Below are 23020 nucleotides of genomic sequence, written 5' to 3'. Positions count from 1 at the left end.
AAAAAAAAGGTTGAAAAACTCATGTGGACACGTTTGAAGCGTGATAGACCTATTGGTTCCAAATATAAAAACTATTGAATGAGAAAGGGAGCTAAAATGCAAAATGACCTAATCGAAAAGGTTGAAATCCCAAAAGATTCATTTGACATAGTTAATGGTTTGGTTCCAGAAGAACCTCAGGTACCTGAAATTATTGAAAATGATGAGATCTCAATAAATTATGTCATGAATCATATAATATGGAACCAAAATAAAGTTAACATTGACAAAACTTTTACTTATAACACAGCGATGAATGCTATGAATGACAATGAGGATCAATAAGCAATGATCATTGAAGATTGTCGGCAAAGAAAAGATTGGCCAAAATGAAAATATGCAAAGAAGCATAATTATATTTGTTTGCAAAATGAAAGGTTTTTGAACATATAGTTCGCACACCTGAAGTTATGAAACCCATTGGGTACATATGGATTTTTGCGCAAAAATAAAAAAAAAAATGATGAAATTGTTAGATACAAAGCATAATTGGTTGCTCAAGGTTGTTCACAAAACCTTGTATTGATTAGTGAAAAAACATGTTCACCAGTATTGGATGCAACAACATTGCAATATTCGATTATCCTAGTTGCACAACAAGATTTGCATTTACATCTAATGGATGATGTTACAACCTATTCGTACGATTCTTTTGAGAATCATATTTATATGAAAATCCCTGAAGGATTTTATTTGCCCAACAAGACAAATTCTAAAGAGGGTCATTCAATAAAATTGAACATGCTCTTTTATTGATTAAAGAAATCAAAACGTGTGTGGCATAACCGTCTTATTGAGTACTTATTAAAAGAAGGATATAAAAATGATCCTATTTGTTCTTGTATTTATATGAAAAGAACCAAATAATGAATTTGCCATAATTATTGTTTATGTAGATGACATAAACATCGTTGGAATTCCTAATGAGTTCACAAAGACAATTGATTACTCAAAGAAATAATTTGAGATGAATGATCTTTGAAGAGCAAAGTCTTATTTGAAATTAGAAATTGAGTATTTAAATAAAGGTGTTTTTATACGGCAAGAGGCTTATATAATTAAAGTGCTTAAAATGTTCTAAATGGACAAGTCATGTCCATCATGCACTCCAATAGTTGTGAGATCGTTAGATGTTAATAAAGACTCTTCTTAGACCTCAATAAAATGATGAAGATCTTTTTGGTCCAGAAACACCATATCTTAGTCTCATAGAAACACTAATGTATCTTGCTAATTATACTCGATATGATATTGCTTTTGTTATAAATTTGTTAAGCAAGATATAGTTCTTCAACTACAAGAAGAAAATTATTTGGAGTAAAACATGTTTTGTTACCTTAAAAGTACTACGAATATGAGATTATTTCATCCAAATGATTCAGAATCAGACCTAATGGGTTATGTATATGTATGTTATTTTACATATTCTCACAATGGTTGATCACAAACAAAATGTTTGTTCACATGTGGCAGCACAATGGTTTCATGATGGTATATGAAACAAACCATAGTAACAATATCGTTTAGTCATATATAATTATGAGGAAAGTTGTGAATATGTTTGGTTAAGGTCTATTATTCAACATGTGCAAGAAACTTGTGGATATCCCCAACAAAGATGACCATATATGAAGACAATAGTGTATTGAAAGGATGATGTAGATATCTAAAAGATTCATTCATGTGAAAATCTAGCAGGTTTATTCATAAAGTCTTTACCAAGAAGAACTTTTGAGCAATTGGTCCACAAGATTGGACTCCGTCATCTTAATTATGTAAGTTTACATGAGAGGGAGAAATAGAAGATGTAAAGAACATTATTATATAGAATGATGTACTCTTTTTCCTTCACTAGGTTTTTATCCCAAAGGGTTTTTCCTAGTAAGGTTTTAACGAGGCACATTCTCTTATATCAATGAACACTCAAGGGGGAGTGTTATGAATTAATGATTGTCCATTGATTTGATACATTTACTCATATGATTCATTACTCTTTATGGTAAATATTTGTATTAACTAAATTGATTTGTTTCCTTTATGAATTACATATTGTATCTATAAATAGGACTCTTCCTGTCAATAATAATACACAGATGAATTGCTCCCTATTCTCTTATCTTTATTGTCTCTTCTATATTATCTACTATCTATTAGTCTATCTGTTATTCGCTTCGCTTTATTTTATAACATTAATTAAATTATTATTAGTGTCTGTTAATTTTTATTGGCATTAAAAATGATATTTAATGAGATGCAACCTTTTTTTATTAAATTGTAAATTTGTTGAAAAAGAGAATGATCAATCATCTTTATTCTCTTATAATCAATTTAAATTCTATTTCCTTCTTTTATCTCTACATGATTTCTCTTGCCTCCCTTTGATTTCTTCTATTCTAGAATCTTTATTTTAGGATTTTTGTAGATTACATTTCTAGAATCTAATTTTCATCCTCATTTCTAGTTAGTATATTTTTTTTTTCTTTTTGTGTTCCTATGCTTTTTGGATTTGTAATATATTTCAAAATGCGTTTCTTTTGCCCAATTTTGTTTTACGGCACTTTTCGATTTACGATGTTTGAGAGTTTTTTTTTTTTGTTTTTTTTTGCATATATCTTGATCGAACTTACTTTTTTCATAACCAGGTTCTACTGTTTTAGTTCATTTTATATATTTATCTTTAATAGTATTTTATATATTATAAATTTTTTTCATATAAAAATATGTAGATATATCAACTATAAAATTTGAATCAAATTATTCATAAATCCAAAAAAAGAAAATGAAGAATTGAGTCAAAAAAAGTTTTTCAAAATTAAAAATAACAAAAACTTATTTAAGACGAATAATATCTCAATAAATTAAATAGATTAGTCTTATTATCTATTAAAAAAATATTAAATAAACTTAATTATAAAAATTTTAAAAATAATTTAGTATAAAAAAAACTCAAAAAATAAATTTTAAATAAAATACTTTAATTTTTAAGTTTGTTTAAATCTTCCAAATTCTTAAGCAGCTTCCGCTAAATTTCACTCTGGTTCATTAAAATAAACCAAATACACGTAACAGTAGACTTAAGGAACTCATTGGCGTGGGATAAACGTCAAAGACCTTTTGTTTTTCCCAATCTAAAGTAGTTGAAAATTTTTGAAAACATATTTAATGTTAAAAATATAATGTCTTTCTTTTTCTACTCGACTTTCGGACTACAAGAACATGTCAAACTTAATTCTATGAAAAATTCAAAAACATACAAAAAATATAGAAAAGTATCAAGTTATAGAAGGAATATTCTAAAAAGATTAAAGTGTAAGAGATAATGTAAAATATTACCACTCAGTGCTTTTAAGTTGAAACTGTCTTCAAATATATCTAACGAAAAAATTCTTTCTTGTCTTGAAGAGATTTTGAAAGCTCAAATAATTTTGTAAGAGATTTTAGTTGAATTCTATTCGAAGTTATGAACGAAATATTCTATAAAACTGATTTAGAAACATACAAAATTTCTCGCATCATCGCATGTGGCAAATGTCCAGCGGACGATTAAACTCAGACATTGTTATCGCATTTCAATTTCAATGTCAATTGAGCTATAGACATCACTTTTTCCATCAAGAGTAAATTATATCCAAAGAGAAATGTCTGTATTATTTTCACGATATTGATAGAGAAAATTTTAGTTTGTTTAGAATCTTAAACAAGGAAATTATATTTTCATTTTAGTTTACATTTTAAAAGTGTAGGATGTTAATTTTGAGTGTAAAATATCATCAACAGTATTTAAAAATTGTCGTATGATAAAGGGTTAGATGTAAACGTTAGTGCGAATATTGTATGGTTTGGGATATGAATGTATGAAAGAGTGATTACGATGAGACTCAATGGATGCTGACATACTAGGATCAACAAAACACTATTGGGATATCTCACATTCTTTAAATTACAAATAGATTATACATTAACACACTATCAAATCATTAAGCTTCGTTGAACAGTGATTTTGCAAGTTATTACTTTAAAACAGAACTTGTCATGTTTTACATTGCAAACTTCAATCCTTCAAATCTTACTCTCCCAGCAATCCCTGATGATTTCATCTCATAGCAGAGTCTCCAAACAAATCGATATACTGCAAATTTGTGTTAAAATTCATATGACAGACATTGGTAATGATGCAAAAAAATTAGAGACTAAATTTTAGTGTTAAACTAAGGGAAAACTAAAATATACACCAGTGCAGGAAGGGCCTTTGGCAGCGGTTGTTTTTAATATTCTGCACCGGTTCGGGAACCGAGGCATATTGGGGCGAGGCCAAAAGGTCATAGCTTTTGGCCTCGGTTAAGAACCGAAGCCATAGAGGGAGCTTCTGCCTCGGTTTTCAGTGCACCCGAGGCCATAGACACTGCCTTTTGCCTCGGTTTTTCCTGCAGCCGAGGCCATATGGGCCTTTTTTCTTTTTTTTTTTTAAATTCGAGAACCCTTTTGGCCTCGGTTTTGGCTGCAACCGAGGCCATAGGGGCTGTTTTTGGCTTCGGTTTTTATTCCACCCGAGGCCATATGTGTTTTTTTTTTTTTTTTTTTTTAAAATTCGATACTCTTTTGGCCTCGGTTTTGGCTTGACCCGAGGCCAAAAGCACCCTTTTTGCTTCGGTTCTGGTATGAACCGAGGCCTAATACTCTACCGTGACCTTAACCTCATCCTCTGATAACTCCATGCCATGAAGAACTGTGGCTGCCTCAAATACTTTTCCACGAGCCACTAGTGTCTTCTCTGTACCATCCCAAATATATAGCTGACATGGATGAGTGTCATCCATGTCATCCCCGGGTGGAGCTGAACAACTCCCCTTTCCGCTTCTACCTGTTAGAGCCAACGATTTATTAATGTTATTCAATTACTTTATTAAATATCATTTATTCAATTCATAACTTATAGAAAACAAATTTACCCGTGGGAGGCACAAATGGGTCTAGTTCTGGCGGATGATCCACTGGCGAACGAATGCCATAATGCTCAAATTGGCGCATTAGTTCTTCTCTCACTTGCGCCGTGATCATTTCCTTTAGTCTTTGTTCATAATCAGCACCATGACTGCATGAAGACTGACGAGAGGAGGAACCAAAAAATTGGCGTATGCCGACTCCTGATCCAGCACCACGCACACGTCCAGGGTGCTCAGGTCGTCCAATTGCAGCAGCAAGTATGTCATGACGACCTTCTGGAATGAATCCTCCTTGGGAGGTCTGCTCAACCAACGAATCCTACAAGGTAACAAAAACATTTATAAATCAAAATACAATATAAAACATGAACGAGCAATTTAGATAAAAATTGTATCTTACAATTTTCTCAGAGATTTCTCGTGCAGAGTCAGAAGTGTAGTTGCCTGATGAGCGTAAACGGGCTAACTTCCACTTCTGATGACGTGATGGTGGTGAAGGAGGCTCAGTATCTTCACCCTCAGAAGGTGGGGGCCTAGATTTTTTCTTTTCTGTCATTATCTTCTCTTCAAGTTTTCTATACCCACCACGAGATAATATGTGCGGGTTTGTATTTTGAGCACTTATGCTTTGAGCCTTTTTCCTCTTGACCTGTAACATATAAAACCCATTTTATGAATTAGTTAAAATTTTGCATAATTATCAATTGTGCTATTCATGATTTCAAATAAACATACCTGCCATCCCTCAGATGTCCGAAGCTCAACAAACTGACGCCATGTGTCTTCATCAATCCAAGTGTAATTCAACAATGGATTTTCATTCTTTTTGTGTCCAAAGACATACCTTGACGTCAACTTGGTCTTAAAACCACGAAATTTCTCAGCCACCGATGACAAACATTTTTGTCTTAAAGTCGGCACATTTGGAATATCAAATGTTAGCTGCAATATAGAAAATGTCATCAACAATATTTATCATATTATCAACAAAGTCAAAGTATAACTTTAATAACATTAATATTAGTTACCAATAAATCTTGCCATATCATTTCCCGATCAACTTCAGTGACATGATCAAAAGATGGCGTAAGGATTGATATTCTCTCTCGTGCCAACATTCCTAAATAGCTTTTGAAGACGTCCCCAGAACGACCACTAGGTTCACCAGTGTCGACGTTAATATCAACATGTGTTTTCTGACCTTTAGCTCTTCTAATTAAGACCTCTCTCAACCTAGTGGCTCCTCTAGTGGGTCTCTTAGTAGGTGCTTCATCCTCTGATGAAGTATGTTCAGCCATGTATCTGTGAAATGAAAACATAAAAAAACATTAATAAGCAACTGACAAATTAATATATAAAACATTATTTAACAAAACACCTAAATGTTAACAAGAATATGAAATTCATACATAAAGTTATTGATTGGTCATATGTATATTCCTTCATCGTGATCTTCTCGAATTGCATGTACATCATCAACTAGATGGATTTCATCAATATTTGTCGTTCTTCTAAATGGATGGGTGACAGCAATATTAAGATCACTCATATTCTCTTCATTAGGATCAATTTGTTTTTTTCCATGAAGAGCGACAAACCAATGTTCAGACGCAGGATCTTTAACATAGAAAACCTGAGATGCTTGTTGTGCCATGATAAATGGCTCGTCTCGATAACCCACCTTTCGAAAATCCACTAGAGTCATTCCTGATTCATCTATTTTGACACCACTCTTATTGTCAATCCACTTACATTTGAACAGTGGAATAGTAAACATGGTATAATCAACCTCCCATATCTCTTGTATTACACCATAGTATGTCATTGATCCTACTACGGGATTTTGATCTTTAGATGTAGAAAATTGTAGCGACTCGGCTTCAAGACTGACTCCACTATTTTGTACTGTGCTTTTATCATCAAGACACTTTGTATAGAATGTGCAATTATTGATTTCATAACCTGTACAACAGATGACATCAAATTTCAACCCATTTGCTAACCACATCAAAGTCTCAGAGCATTGCGCATCTTTCAAAACCTCAGATTTAAACCAAGGCATGAATGTTATATTATGTTCCATCAAATGCCATTTCTCTGATTGTCTTGGATTGTTCTCTTTCACAATGACTTTGTGTGCAGATAAGTAAGGCATTACCTCATTTGTGTTGTTCAAAATGTATAGGTGTGCTTGCATCAACTCTTCGCGATTTTTGGTAACCACACTCACACCTCGTATGCTGTTACTTATAGAACACCTGTTCAACCATGATCTGTGAGGAACTCCTATCGGTTTTGCTTTTGCCATGTAATCTGAACAGAACTCGACACTTTCTTCAGCAATATATCTTTCGATCATTGAAGCTTCTGGACGATATTGATTTTTCACATACCCTTTCAAAATCTTCATGTAACGTTCAATGGGATACATCCATCTTAAGTATACTGGTCCACAAAACTTGATTTCTCTCACCACATGAACAAGTAAATGTACCATGATGTCAAAAAATGATGGAGGGAAAAACATCTCTAGCTGACACAAGATGATAACAATTTCGGCTTGAAGTTCATCTAACTTTAAAGGATCAATGACTTTGCTACAAATTGAAGAGAAGAATGCACACAAACGCGTTATAGTTTGTCTAACATTTTTGGGTAAAATTCCACGAATAGCTACAGGTAACAATTGTTGCATTAAGATGTGGCAATCGTGAGACTTGAGGCCAACAAGCTTCAAGTCTTGCATGGACACTAAACTCTGAATATTTGAAGAGTATCCTTGAGGTACCTTGACACTCTTTAAACATAAGCAAAAACTTATCTTCTCTTGTCTGGACATAGTGTAACATGCAGGGGGCAAATAAGTGCGCCTACCAACCTCCCTTGGTGCCAAGTCTTCTCGGATCTTCATTTCAACCAAATCCAAACGAGCATTTACTCCATCTTTTGTCTTTCCCTGAATGTTGAGTAGTGTACCAATCAAGCTATCACACACATTCTTCTCTACATGCATGACATCTATGCAATGCCTAACTTCTAACTTCGACCAATATGGAAGGTCAAAGAATATTGATTTTTTCTTCCAAGGGCTCGATGCAGATGACTTCTTGGACGTTTTACCAAATACATGGTGTACTTTATTAACTTTTTCATGAATTTCAATGCCAGTTAATGGAGTTGGTGCTTTGTCATTCTCTTGATGTCCATTGAATGCTTTCTTTAACCTTCGATAAGGATGATTAGCTTGTAAAAACCTTCGATGGCGCAGATACACGGTCTTCCTTCCATTTTTCAATTGATGAGATGCAGTGTTTTCTTCACATATAGGACATGCTTTATGACCCTTGACACTGTACCCTGACAAATTACCATAAGCTGGAAAGTCATTAATGGTGCAAAATAACATTGCATGCATCATGAAAGTTTCAGAAGCAACAGCATCAAATACTTCAACACCATCAACCCACAACACCTTCAAGTCTTCAACTAGAGGATTGAGATATACATCTATGTCATTTCCAGGCTGCTTTGGACCAGATATCATCATAGACAACATCATGTATTTTCTCTTCATGCAGAGTCCAGGAGATAAGTTGTAAATGAATAATATAACAGGCCAACAACTGTGATTTGTACTTAAATTACCAAATGGATTCATTCCATCGGTAGCTAAGCCAAAACGAATATTTCTACATTCTTCACCGAACTTGGGAAATTCCTGATCAATATTTTTCCATTGCATTGAATCAGCTGGATGACGAAGGAGTCCGTCACATCTTCTCTCAGTTGCATGCCATCTAAGGTTTTTAGCGTCTTTAGGATTTGCAAACAAACGCTTAAGTCTAGGCACGATTGGAAGGTACCAGACTACTTTCAAAGCAGATCCTTCCTTCTCTATTTGACCATTATCTTCACTGTTTCTTTTCTGCTTGTACCGTGATGACCCACACTTTGGACATTTTTTCAAATCTTCAAATTCTTTTCTGTATAATATGCAATCATTAGGACATGCGTGTATCCTTTTATACTCCATACCCATCGGACAAAGAATTTTCTTGGCATCATAGTTTCGAGTGGGTAGAGTATTTCCTTCGGGAAGAATTTCATTCAAGAGCACGAGCAATTCTGTGAAGCTTTTATCTGTCCAACCATTGGTCGCTTTCAAATTCATAAGTCTTAAAACCGCTGATAATCGCGTGAACTTAGTTGAACCAACATACAGCGGAGTTTCCGCATCAGCAGACATCGTCTCATACACATGCGCTTGTGCAAAAGCTTCTGCGCCAACATCCCGTATCATGTCCTCTATATTGTCTTCTTCTACTCGCTCTTCACATCGCTCTTCACATCGCTCTTCCCGTCGCTCTTCTCGTCGCTCTTTCATGGAGGAATTGGCAAGATATTCAGATCGAGAAACAGTTGGAATGTGTATTAATTCGCCGTGCCATGTCCATATTGTATAACTTTTAAGGAAACCATCACAAATAAGATGTTCCCTAACTTGAGTTGCATTCAATTTTCTTCCATTCAAACAGTTGACACACGGACATCTGAACTTCACCTCATCATCACTTCTCCCCTCATAACGTTGCGCAAATTTTATAAATTCTTCTACTCCATTCTCATACTCAGCGCTAATACGTGGTAAACTAATCCAATCTCGATCCATACTGAAATTGCGTGAACAATTTCAGTAATCTTTGAATCAATGCTCACGTCGTAATCAAGGTGTGACCCTATCCCATTTAAGAAGATCCACTTTCCTTATTTTATTGGTACATATTACTTTTAAAATACATATCTTAAATTTCACGAAATTTTGCCAGCATTTCGCATTGGCCTTCAGGATACACGAAATGAAAGTGATTATAAACCACAATCAAATATGCACCCGAAGATCAATACAAAACACAATTGACAAATATTCATGAATTTTAAGATATGTATTTTAAATATATATGCACTAATAAATTACTAGAAACTGATTAATCTTCTTAAACTGTCCAATCGGACAATTCAAGATTCAATACATTTAAATTATTAGTATTGTATCCCCTTATATCTAATTTTAAAAAAATGTAATTTTTTCAAAATGAAAACTCGGGGACAATACATAATTTACGTATTGAATCTCAAACGGGAAACTAAGGCTAACTCACATATAAGAAAAACAAAACAACATGTTTTAACAAATAATTAATAAAATATATAAAGCAAACAACAGATTGGCATCGTAAAAATATTAGAATTAGGAACCTGGGAGCGCGTAAAAAGAGCAGATGACACCGGAAGATGATGCAATTCAACGCGTTTGAAAGCTACAAGAGATAACAAAGAACACAAGAGAAAGTCATAAGTAACAAATAAAAGCAAAAACAACAATTTCCTTAACATCATATATTACCTTAACATCATATATTACCTATTTACAATGCTCTTAAATTGAGACTCAATCTATTCACAAAATTAATCAAAACACTCCAAACAATTTCTATCTCAATCCAAATTAACACTCACAATAACCAAAATTTAAAATTAACATACACAAAAACAGAAAATCAAACATACAAAAAAACAAAAAATCAAACAAAAACGCGTTGAAAATTTACCTTAAAAAATACCGCGGCGCGACAATTGCGGCAAAAGAACCAAAATTATCGCGTGGTGGTGGAGGGACGCCGGAACACTTGCAGACAGATAGAGAGAGGGACCACTGTCGCAGCAGCGTGGCCGGAGGCGAGACGACACGGCGGCAGGGGGCTGGAGACAGCGGCGGAAGTCGCGGAGAGAGCGCGAGACAGCGGCGCTGGCGTGGATTTCTCGCCGGAAGTCGCGGAGAGACAACGCGACGTGCTTGCGTGGTTTTCTCGACAGGGTGGCAGTGGTGGAGGAGCGAAATGGAGGAGGAGCAGCGCGATGGTGGCCGGCCAGAAATGCAGAGAGAAATGGAGAGAAATTGCAGAGAGCTGCGCGCGCGAGGAAGAAAGGGGCTGCTGATTTGAGCCCTAATTAAACCTTTAGGCCTCGGTTCAACTTAGAACCGAGGCATATAACGCTTTTGGCCTCGGGTCCATACCACCCGAAGCCTAAAACAACTTTTGGCACCGGTCATAGGGTCAACCGAGGCCTATCAGTGAAAGCCAGAATGGCATTTTTGAAATTCTGGGCATCCTTTTTGGCTTCGGGCCTTCTTAACCGAGGCCTAATGGGGCTTTTGGCTTCGGGTTCTTTACAACCGAGGCCTATAACATGTTTTGGCAGCGGGTGTTTGGTGAACCGAGGCATAAAAGTTGCCTATAATTGCAAAATTGCCACCGCGCCATTATAGGCTTCGGTTCCTGGCCAACCGAGGCCTATAAGGCGAGGTAGAAGCCCAATTCTGCACTAGTGATAGCCAGTCATCGGAATATATAAAAGGACTATAACACGTAAGTGATAGAAATAGTGTGAGTTAAAGTCCCACATTGGATATAATAGACAAAATTAAACATTATATAAGAATAAAGACCTATAACATCATTGTCTTAAGGTTTTAGTATAAAAATGGTGTCAAATATCTTATATGTGTAAGATTAATATCATATATATCTAGAACCACAATCTCTCAATAACTATAACCATAACCATATATAATTTCTTTACAAAAAAAAAATCATTTCTTGTAAAAGGAACCACCATTAGTAAAGCCATGAATAGTATTTTTAATGATCCAATCCACATCCATTTTAGATCCAAATATTTGGATCAAGATTTAAATTCCGTCCAAATATTTGGATCAAGTTCAAAATCCAGAATCAATTTTTTAGAGAAGAAATTTAAATAGAATTTTCTAAAACTTGTGTCCTAAAGGCCGGCACGATACAATTTGGCTAGAGTTGTCAATTTTGCCCAGCTCACAATGTTAGGCCCTGGCCCATGCGGGCCTTGACCCACAGGACAATAAAGTCCCCATTAAAGAAGCCCACAAGGGACAAAATTACAAAAACGCCTTGTGGGTCAAAGTTCATCCATGAGCTTTCTTCTTAAACATGAAAAATATATTATTAAACACTTTTTCGTCGAGGTCGTCAGGCCGGGCCAAGCCGACCCGTTTAGGTCATCGGGCCGGTCCGGTCTGTCTGACTCGTCGTGCTAGCCCGGCCTAACACAATTGCGTCGTTGGGCCTACACGGGTTGTCGGACCCGCCCGACCCATTAGGGTCATTGGGCCTGCCTGGGTCGTCGGGCATGCCCGACCCATTAGAGTCATCAGACCTGTTTAGTGCGTATATGTCGTCGGACACGACCCTTCCGAGTCATCAGGCCAGCCTAATTTGTTCGGGTCTTTGGATTGGATTTTTTTACTATTCATATTTGAAAATCTTGATCTAGAGAATGAATATCCTATCTATAAAATATGTAAAACGTAAATTAGATTGAAATCCAGATCCATTAAAATGGATTTTAAGTAGATTGAATTTTTAATAAAATGAATTTTAAATAAATTGGATCAGAGTAAAAGTGGATTGGATCAAGAAAATTAAAAAATTAGATTTTGTGCGCACCCGATATGATTATCATTTATGAATGACGGAGGGAAATACAAAAACAAGTTGGACATTTACTTAACTGAAATAGAGAAATAAATATAACGAAATTCAAAGAAAGAAGTTATTAGAATTATGTACCTGCTAATCTTTGAGCCACCTTTGACACTTTGTTGTGTTCACTTCAGCCATTACGATTATATAATCTATGAGTCTATTCAAGAAACTCAGGTAAGCAATTCTCCATGGCTGCCAAAGTAGTAATGGACCTAACAAGCCCCAAAATCCTGTGAAGAATCCTACCCCCAAGCTCATGTATAATGCTCCATAGAAACCCGAATTATCATCTTCATCATGCTCTTCTGGGCCTTCAGACTTTATCGTTGTCTCATCTGCAGGACAAGTTTTCTGAAGGGGTTTCCCACAAAGATCAAGATTTCCTTCAAAACTAGAGGCATCAAAGGTTTGCAACTGTCTTCCCCATGGAATTCTTCCGATGAGATGGTTGTTTGACAAGTCTAACACGGAAAGACGATCAATATTGGAAAGAGTTGCAGGAATTTTTCCAGACAAATTATTTCTTGATAGGTCAAGGGAGTCTAGCGAACTTAAATTCCCAATCTCAGAAGGAATTTCTCCATTCAAATTGTTTCGTGATAAATTCAAAGAAACTAACCCGAGCAAGTATGTAATCTCTTTCGGCATTTCACCTGTTAAATTGTTACATGAGAGATCGATACTCTGAAGAATCAATTCGGGATGTCTGAAGCTGCGTTCCACACCTTTCCACGTCCATGTTATGTGAAACGTATAATAACTAGCACTGAAAAAATTATAAATTTCTGAGTAAGTACTATTGTACCAATGCACACGACTTTCAGTTTCAACTCTGTCGATGCTCTTTCCAGACAATGCAGTAAAATTATTTAAGCATGCCGGAATTGCTTCTGACAGCTTATTCCTTGAAAGATCCAACAATTGAATACGCTGCAAATAACATATATGAAGGGGAATATTTCCAGAGAAGTGATTCCCTCGCATGATCAAGATTATCAATTGTGACATGCTTTCTCCAACCCATGATGGTATTGGACCAGACAACATATTCTCACTCATATCCAACATAATTAAATTCTTGCAATTCTTCAAAGAGGAAGGCAATTCACCCATCAAACTATTGTTTCGTAAAACCAAAGCTTCCAATTTAACAAGGGTGCCCATGGAATTAGGAATCTTCCCTGACAATTCATTGCTGCTTAAATCAAGAAACAACAATCGATCAACAAATTTCCAACAATCGGGAAGTTTCCCCTTAATTTGATTGTATGATAAATCCAAAGTGGCCAAATTTGCAGCAGTGTTGTTTCCACAAAAGAAATCTGAAAATTTATTTTCAGAGAGTAATAACTCGGAAGCATCTAACAAAAATAATGGTATTTTTCCCTCAAATTTATTTGAATTTATAATTATAGATGGTCTGAAAGGAAGCTTCAATTTCATATTAGGGATTGAACCAATGAGATTATTGTGAGACATATTCAATGTGTACATAATTTGCAACTTGTTCCAAACCCATTTTGGTACTAAATCAGTCAGCCCATTATCAGATATATCTAGATGGATTAAGGAATTTTGAGTCTGGATCCAACTAGGAAAATTCGGACCTAGCTTGCAAGATGCAAGATACAAGTAATTTAATTGAAAAGGAGGAACCCATTTGGAATCAAATTTTAGAGACAATGAGTTATATGACAAGTCTAAGTACAATAATCTGGAAAAATTAGAAAGATGAGATTCAGTGACATCACCCTCTAAAGAATTCTCTCCCACCGATAAATTCTCCAACTTTGATAGGAGTAGGATGCTCTCGGGTATCTTGCCAGTAATTTGGTTATAAGATATGTTCAATATCCTTAATGTGTGTCTGGTGCACCATGAAGAATTTTGAATAAAGCTTGGAAATTCGCCCTCGAACTTGTTATTCGAGAGGTCTAAGCGTTGTAATCTGCACATGATCCTAAAGAAAGACGGAACCTTGCCCTTGAGTTTGTTATTGGGGAGAGAGAGATATTCAAGAGAGTTCATCACTTTCCCAAATTCATCTGGAATGGGACCTTCCAAGAAATTATAACCAAGGCGAAGGGTACGAAGATTTGTGGTAAAATTAGAAAGCCAATGAAATATAGGACATGATTTTAATAGGTTATCAGAGAGATCAAGGTAGAGAAGAGAGGATAAAGAACTCCGTGTAGAAGTAGAAGTAGAAGAAACCAGGAAACTTCTATCTGTAATACTGCAGTTTACAAGATAAAGTTGTTTCATTTTGGAGCTGATATTAAAATTCCCCCGAAACATCGATGATGATAGATTATTATAAGAGAGCTCAAGGATCTTAAGGGATGGAAAATTTGGACATAGAGGTGACAAAGATATATTATTGTGAGAAAGATAAAGCTCTTGAAGATGAAGGCTAAAGTTAAACAATAGTTGAAGTGTTGATGATGTCAACATATTAGAAGAGAGATCTAGCACAGCAAGAGAGGTGGACTTGTTGGAAGAATGGGATTGGAACAAAGATTGAACATCAATATCCAAAAGATTAGAATCAACTAGCCTCATCTCTCTTAAGTTTGGAATGATTTTAGTGATAGTTGGTAGCCACTGATGAGAGGAACCAAGACTGTTTAATGAACTCAACTCAAGAATTGTTAAGGAACGAAGAGTAGACAGCCATTGTGCATCCTTAGGTTTTATATCAAAATTGCCAACTAGTCGGAGAGTATGCAACAATGGAAGATTCCCTATGCGAAAAGGGATTTCTCCAGAAAGGGAATTTGAAATGCGGTTTGATGATGAGGATGCATATACAGGAGTGTTACATCCAACACTGAGATATTGTAGGTTGCTGAGATTCCCAATTTGAGATGGGATTTTTCCGGAAAGATAAAATAATCCAAGATCAAGATACTGTAAGTGTTCCAGATTCCCAATCTGAGTAGGAATTTCTCCCCAAAGATAATTATCCCCAAGATCTAGATAACGTAGTTGTGAGAGATTTCCAAGTGTAGAAGGAATCCTACCGGCAAAATCAGAATGGGAGAGATCGAGATATCTTAAGTTGGAGAAGGAGATGGTGAACTCTGGGATGTAACTCAGTTCAAAAAGATTATGGCTGAGATCCAGATGTTGAATATATGGCAAGTGAATCAACAAAGTGACATCGATTGCTCCTCTCAAATACGGCGTATTGAAAGAGTTTCCATGAAGATCAAGCAGTTGTATATGACCAGTTTGTTGGTTGCAGAGAATACGTTTCCATTTGCAGCAATCTGTATTATTGGTCCAAGTTGAGAGCACGCCAAAGTTATCTATGAGGCCTCGTTTGAAGCTCAGGAGTGCTTGCCTCTCTCTATCTATGCACTTTGCTTCATCACTTTCGCTTGAGTTATTGAACGTCACAGTAATTCCTGAGGCAAGCAAAGAAAGCAGTACAAGAACATAAAATGTTTTTAGAAAATAAGCATTCATTATAGTTTATCTTATGTGAGATAATCTTAACAAAGATGAGAGTAAATAAGAGGAGTATATTGCGAATGATTGAGCTTTTTTCTCTATCACCTAAATGTGATGTTTGGAAGCTCCACGACATCATTTATATCCATGGTTGTGAAACCCCTTTGGATACTTGCAAAGAGGGAAAATGACACTAGTTCACAGACCTTATTCGTTGTCCTAATCAACTAGTCCAGAAAATGAAACATATTGAAAAGAGAAAACATGACATTAGTCCAGAAAGACCTTAATTTATTAATTCTTGCATGTGAATCCATTTTATGGGTTGGAAAAATTAAGCATGTAGACACTTGAAAATGAAACTAATCCAAAAAACTTAAGCTATTGACTGTCCCGATCAAATTCATTATGGGATAGAAAAATTAAGCATGTTAAACATTTCAAAGGAAGAAAATGAGAGTAGCCCAAAAAGTCTTTAAACTATTAATGCTATATTTGAATCCATTTTATGGGTTGGAAAAATTAAGCATCTTAGACACGTGAAAAGAAGGAAATGATATTGGTCCAAACAGCTTAGGATTGTGCTATTCAAATATTAAAAGAAGAAAATGAAATGGTCCAAAGAACTTGAGGATTGTACTGTTCAAATATATTATTGTTAAATTAAATCCTTGATGAGAAAATGAGAAGAATGAAACATGCAAAGTTTAAAACACCGTCAACCACCGGCGGATTATATAAGGAGTTGGGAGATAAAAAATATTAAATTACCTTTTTTTTTTCTTTAAAATATATGAAAAGATATAAAGAATAGGATAAAAATAATGGATTTCTATTTCACTTTTGTTATTCAATAATAAAAGAAATTGGATCATGAGAGATGAATACAACATATAAAAATTTCAAAAGATAAGAGAAAATGAAAATTATCTTAATATTTTTTTTTATTATATTTGATTTTATGTTCTACTATTTATTAACATTAAATATTGTACTTTCTAAAAAAAATAAAAAAATATCTAACTTAATTTTTATTAATTTTTCAATATACTACTACTTAATTTAAAAGATATATTTAAAAAAAATAAAAATATACATAATTTAAATTGTTTTTAAACATACATAATTTAAAAAATTGAAAAAGTTAAAAAAATTCAAAAAATTTGGAGGGGCAGTGTCCCGCGTGCCCCTTGAGAGTCGCCACTGGTTGAAACTCTCTGAAAATATATCTAAAGAAAAAATTCTTTCTCGTCTTGAAGAGATTTTGAAAGCTCAAATAATATTGTAAGGGATTGTAATTGAATTCTATTCGAAGTTATGAATGAAATATTCTATAAAACTGATTTAGAAACATACAAAATTTCGCGCATTATAGTATGTGGCAAATGTCCAGTGGACGATTAAGCTTATCGCATTCCAGTGTCAATTGAGCTATAGACATCTCTTTTACCATCAAGAGTAAATTATATCCAAAGAGAAATGTCTGGATTATTTTCACGATATTGATAGAGAAAATTTTAGTTTGTTTAGAATCTTAAATAAGGAAATTATATTTTCATTTTAGTTTACATTTTAAAACATAAATAGTGTAGGATGTTAATTTTGAATGTAAAATATCATCAACAGTATTTAAAAATTGTCGTATGATAAAGGGTTAGATGTATCATGTATGCTGACACTATTGGGATATCTCACATTCTTTAAATTACAAATAGATTATACAATAACACAATATCAAATCATTAAGCTTCGTTGAACAGTGATTTTGCAAGTTATTACATTAAAACAGAACTTGTCATGTTTTACATTACAAACTTCGATCCTTCAAATCTCACTCTCCCAGCAATCCCTGATGCTTTCATCTCATTGCAGAGTCTCCAAACAAATCGATATACTGCAAATTTGTGTTAAAATTCATATGACAGACATTGGTAATGATGAAAAAAAATTAGAGACTAAATTTTAGTGTTAAACTAAGGGAAAACTAAAATATAGCCAGTCATTGGAGTATATAAAAGGACTATAACATGTAAGCAGTTTTGAAACGGTCTAAGTAGAATTTATTCAAAAGAAAGCAGACTATATCTATAATTTCTTTACAGCAACAAAAAAAAAAATCATTTCTTGTAAAAGAAACCATCATTAGTAAAGCCATGAATAGGAGCATTAAGATATAATCAACGTTAATTACCATTTATGACTGACGGAGAGAAATACGAGTACGAGATATATAATTAATGAAAGTAATGGTACTACTATTAGCAAGGATAAAGTATTGAATAATTAAATTCTAAGTGTTAGATTCATATTTGATTTTAGAAAGACATTCTCTATTGCCATACAAAAACAAGTTGCACATTTACTTAGCTGAAGTAGAGAAATAAATATAACGAAATAAAAAGAAAGAAGTTATTAGAATTATGTAGGTATAATTACTCGTTTGTGCGAGATACCTTCGATCTTGTCACTCACAAACAAGAACGCCAGCGACCTTAGACGTCGCCGAAGTAGGCCACAACCACCAACACCACCCTTTTTTCTTTCCTACATGAGTGTTTCACACTAGGACCATCGCAATCGTGCCTGGAACATCACACGAGTGAATAACATCACGTTGTTCATCATTGGAGTCACCTTCGCTCATTGCCCTGACCGGCGTGACTAAAACGTGTCATCAACACCGCTGTTTACTCTCAGTCCAGAACCTATTTCTCTATTCTATTTGTTCTATTTTTGGTGTTATATACTGTGTGTTGAGAATTTGTTTTGGAAGTTCGAAATGAGTGTGGTTAAATGAGTGTGGTTAAGTGATAGGTTATATATATTTTATATTTTTCACATATACGGTTATAGTCATGGTTATTAAGAGATTGTGGTTCTATATGGTTATATGACATTAGTCTTACACATATAAGACCTTAGACACCACTTTGACACCAAAACCTTAAGGCAATGTTGTTATGGGCCTTTATTCTTATATAGTGTTTAACTTTGTCTATTCTATCCAATGTGGGACTTTTTGACTCACACTTGGACTATTCCCAACATCTCCCCTCAAGAGTGAGTCCCTTGTTTTTTTTTTTCTTTTTCATATGGTATATTTCCCTTCAGGTGTATGAGTGACCCCTTTGGTTGTGGTTATGCGATCAGTCACTTCGGTGACCCCTTTTTGTTATGGTTATGGTTATGCGGTCAGTCACTCCGAACCATCGGCTCTGATACCACTGATAGGTTATATTCTTTCATATATGATATGAGTTATAGTTGTTGGGATTTTTTGGGCTTTTGGAAATATGAGAGATATATGTGATATGTTATACGGAGGAACATGTTTTTGTATTTTATTGATATACTCTATATATAGAGCAAAATAAAACAAATATCAAGTATAAAATATTTAGAATATCTCACTCCTAATCTAAAATAATAACTAATTTCCTAAAACTGAAACATATATTTAAAACTGAAATATTTCCTAAAAAGTAATTTAAATAAAAAAGATATTAAGTAATACTCTCAACATTCCTCCTTGCTTAATATCTGTTTATTTTATATCTTCAGATTTGATTCTCCATCTTTTGATGCTTGATTTTCTCCTCTTTTTGTGCTTGCAATATTTGTTTTTCTCCTTCTTCCATGGCATCACATCTTTCTTCAATTCGGCATCATCCTTCATATTTCTTCTTATATCAGCATCATCTTCTTTTTCTTTGTTCGGTGTGGATTTCATTGGAGTGGCATTGGACCTTTTATGAATATTAAAATGTGAACCTCCATCTACTTTCTTCACTTGGACATCTACTTTCTTCCAAAGATATTTATCTTCTAATTTTGATCCTTCTTTCATACTCACTTTCTTTGTATCAAATTCCTCCTTCATAAAATCCAGCGCAAATCTTTTGTCTTTCATGTGGACTCTGAATACCTCTATGTTGTTTGCATTTTTTATCACACATACTTTATTTACAAAGGAGACCTTATAACCTTTCTCTAACAATTGAGCAACACTTAACAAATTCTGGGTAATCTCAGGAACATATAAGACATCAAAAATTAATTTGATACCTGAATGAGTTTTAATTGAAACTGTTCCTGTACCTTTCACAGCAAGTTGTTCTCCATTCCCAATTCTTACCTTGGAAATATTATTCAGCTCCTTGAAAATTTCTCTATCATGAGTCATATGGTTTGTGCAACCACTATCTATAATCCAATCTTTTGAAGATTCGTTGGTTGTGACACATGATGTTGTAAAAAGTAGATCTTCCTCTGATTTATCCTCATCTGATTTATTCTCCACAATCTGAACATCTTCTTGAGAATCTTTAGATTTGCATACCTTTTCCACATGTCCCAATTGACCGCATTTGTGACATTTGACATCTGGCCTCCACCAACACCAGTTGGGTTGATGACCTTTTCTCTTGCAATGAGGACAAGATGAAAAAACCTGTGTGTTGTTGTATCTGCTCCTTCTATTTTTCTTGACTATGAGAGCATTATCTTCCGTGTAATTTAAATTACCTTCAACCGCCTCATGATCTTCTCTCATCAATCTTCGTTGTTCTTGTGCTTGCAAGGCATGTATCACCTCTGTAAAGGTGATTGTAGACAAATCTTTTGTATTTTCTAAGGAAGCAATAGATGCCTCATATCTTTCCGGCACCGTCACCAGAATTTTCTCAACGAGTCTGGAATCTGGAAACTCTTTTTCCAACAATTTTATCTTGTTGGCAATACCCAACAATTTGTTTGAGTATTCTTTAATCATCTCTGACTCTTTCATTCTTTGCATCTCGAACTCCCTTATCAAGTTCAAAACTTTCATGCCTTGAATCTTCTCGTTCCCTTCATATTCTGCTTTCAAGTATTCCCAGATTTCTTTGGGAGACTTTAGAGTCATGATCCTGGTCATAATCATTTGTGAAACACCTGCGAACAAGCATGATTTTGCCTTTGCCTTTCTCGTTTTCTTTTCTTTATGCGCTTTCATTTGAGCCGCGGTGGGATTTTCAGACAAGGGAACATCATCTTCCTCCACAACTTCCCATAGATCTAGCCCTTCTAGATATGTTTGCATCCTTACCGCCCATAGATCATAGCTTTCACCATCAAAGAGTGGAATAGCGACGTGTGACATATTTCCTTCCATTCTATCGGCAGTAAGAACAATGGCTCTTGATACCAGTTGTTGGGATTTTTGGGCTTTTGGAAATATGAGAGATATGAGATATATATGTGATATGTTGTACGGAGGAACATGTTTTTGTATTTTATTGATATACTCTATATATAGAGCAAAATATAACAAATATCAAGTATAAAATATTTAGAATATCTCACTCCTAATCTAAAATAATAACTAATTTCCTAAAGCTGAAACATATATTTAAAACTGAAATATTTCCTAAAAACTAATTTAAATAAAAAAGATATTAAGTAATATTCTCAACATTAAGTGAGGTATCAGGTATGGTGTGAAGATGGTAAAGTTATAAGATGGAGTGGTGTTGGTTTGATAGTCTATGTTTTTGCCAAATATGTGCAAGTGAATGAGGGATGATTCAGGAGGATGAAGATGAAATCGACGTGAATGAAGTCTTGCTCGAGGTTGTTAGTAGTTGGTATTGGGTTCTGGAATGTGAAATTGGTGATAGAGGAGAATGGTGTTATGTATATGTTATAGGAATAAGGGGTATGGATGGAATGACCATGGGTTGTGTTGAGATGGAGTAACTATGTTGGGTGAATGAAGCGTGCTAGGAAGAAAATGAGGTTGGTCTAAGTATGGCTCGCGCAAGAAAGAATGTGGATGTTTTTAAAAAAATAATTTCATTTAATAAAATGATATTAAACACGTGGCAACCACGTGTATATCTACCTGTCACCAAAGTAAGTGCTTAAATAGAGTGTCGTTTGTCACATGAGCAAAATTTTAATGTTGTTAAAAATGAGGGACTAAAACTATTTCTTTTGAAAGTATATGGACCAAACAGTGCTAAAGTTTTGAGCATGATGTTAAGATTTTAGCAAGTGTACCAAATCGCACAAGTAGTAACCGGTAAGATCGGGATATCGTTTTTCAAGAAACTCGTGTATACTAAATAATCGTGTAATTAATGACTAATTTAAACTAAAGAATGAATCCATAATTTGAGTTTTTGTGCATGAAAGTAGATATTGGATAAAAAAGTAAATTGTGAACTTGGATATTTGAAACTCTAGAGAATGGAAAAGACTAGAAATGCAATGGATTGATACTGCTGGGGTCAGATTTCACCGACTTCACTATCATGCATATAAAACACTAAAACTCTTCTCCATTAAATTACTAATGTCAACCCACAAGTCTAATCAAACCCTAATCCCTTAGTTGAATGAGCCTAGGTTTCCTTATTAAGATTCAATTCCATGAATCCCTAAATAAGCAAACCCACTTTACAAACTAGGGTTTAAGAAAACTAATGGGTCAAGCTCCATTCCTAGATACAAGTTCCATTATGTATCTTGTTCCAATTCTAGGTTTCAAGAGATATTTTCCAATACCTAATAACCCAAATATCATGCAATGAATGGTTAAAACAAAGCAAGCATTAAGTAAGAAACAAAGATACTAGCAATTAATGGAAGGAATATATATATATATATATATATATATATATATATATATATATATATATATATATATATATACAAATCATTCACAAATACATGAAAATTCAGTGGCTACATCTAACCCCAACAAAATGGGTTTAGCTCTCCATTGTTATGGAGAACACAAGCTTACAAAATGAAGGTGGAAGAGGGAGGAGATACAAAGAGGAAGAATGGATAGTTCCCACTAGCCCTAGCAAACCTCCAGCGCTCCAAAACATGTTGCTCGAGCTCCAAAACGTCCAAGATCCTTTTCCCCTCGCAAAAATAGAAGAAAAAGGGTCAACTTGTCACATCAGCGAAAGTGGCGCCTAGCGGAATCCTCCCATTGCTAGGCGCAAGCAA

The 23020-nt window shown here is 34.6% G+C and overlaps 2 protein-coding genes across 2 annotated transcripts; both read right to left on the bottom strand.

The window, feature by feature from the left end:
* Positions 1–4709: 4709 nt before the first annotated feature.
* LOC146887163 (uncharacterized) lies at positions 4710–5686 on the bottom strand. The gene is made up of 3 exons (XM_085672051.1): positions 5383–5686; positions 4989–5301; positions 4710–4900 (listed from the first exon to the last, which is right to left on the bottom strand). The coding sequence occupies exons 1-3, from the start codon at positions 5638–5640 to the stop codon at positions 4710–4712; spliced, it is 762 nt and encodes a 253-aa protein (XP_085528177.1). The 5' UTR covers positions 5641–5686.
* A 6966-nt stretch (positions 5687–12652) lies between these two features.
* On the bottom strand, positions 12653–16111 carry LOC146887162 (receptor-like protein EIX2). Its single transcript, XM_085672837.1, has one exon. The coding sequence runs from the start codon at positions 16034–16036 to the stop codon at positions 12653–12655; it is 3384 nt and encodes a 1127-aa protein (XP_085528963.1). The 5' UTR covers positions 16037–16111.
* Between the last annotated feature and the right edge of the window lie 6909 nt (positions 16112–23020).

This window comes from Vigna unguiculata, chromosome 4 (genome assembly GCF_037176805.1).
Source record: "Vigna unguiculata cultivar grain cowpea cultivar isolate G323 ecotype 2 chromosome 4, ASM3717680v1, whole genome shotgun sequence".
NCBI lineage: Eukaryota > Viridiplantae > Streptophyta > Magnoliopsida > Fabales > Fabaceae > Vigna > Vigna unguiculata.
This window is presented reverse-complemented; position numbering and strand designations above follow the sequence as displayed.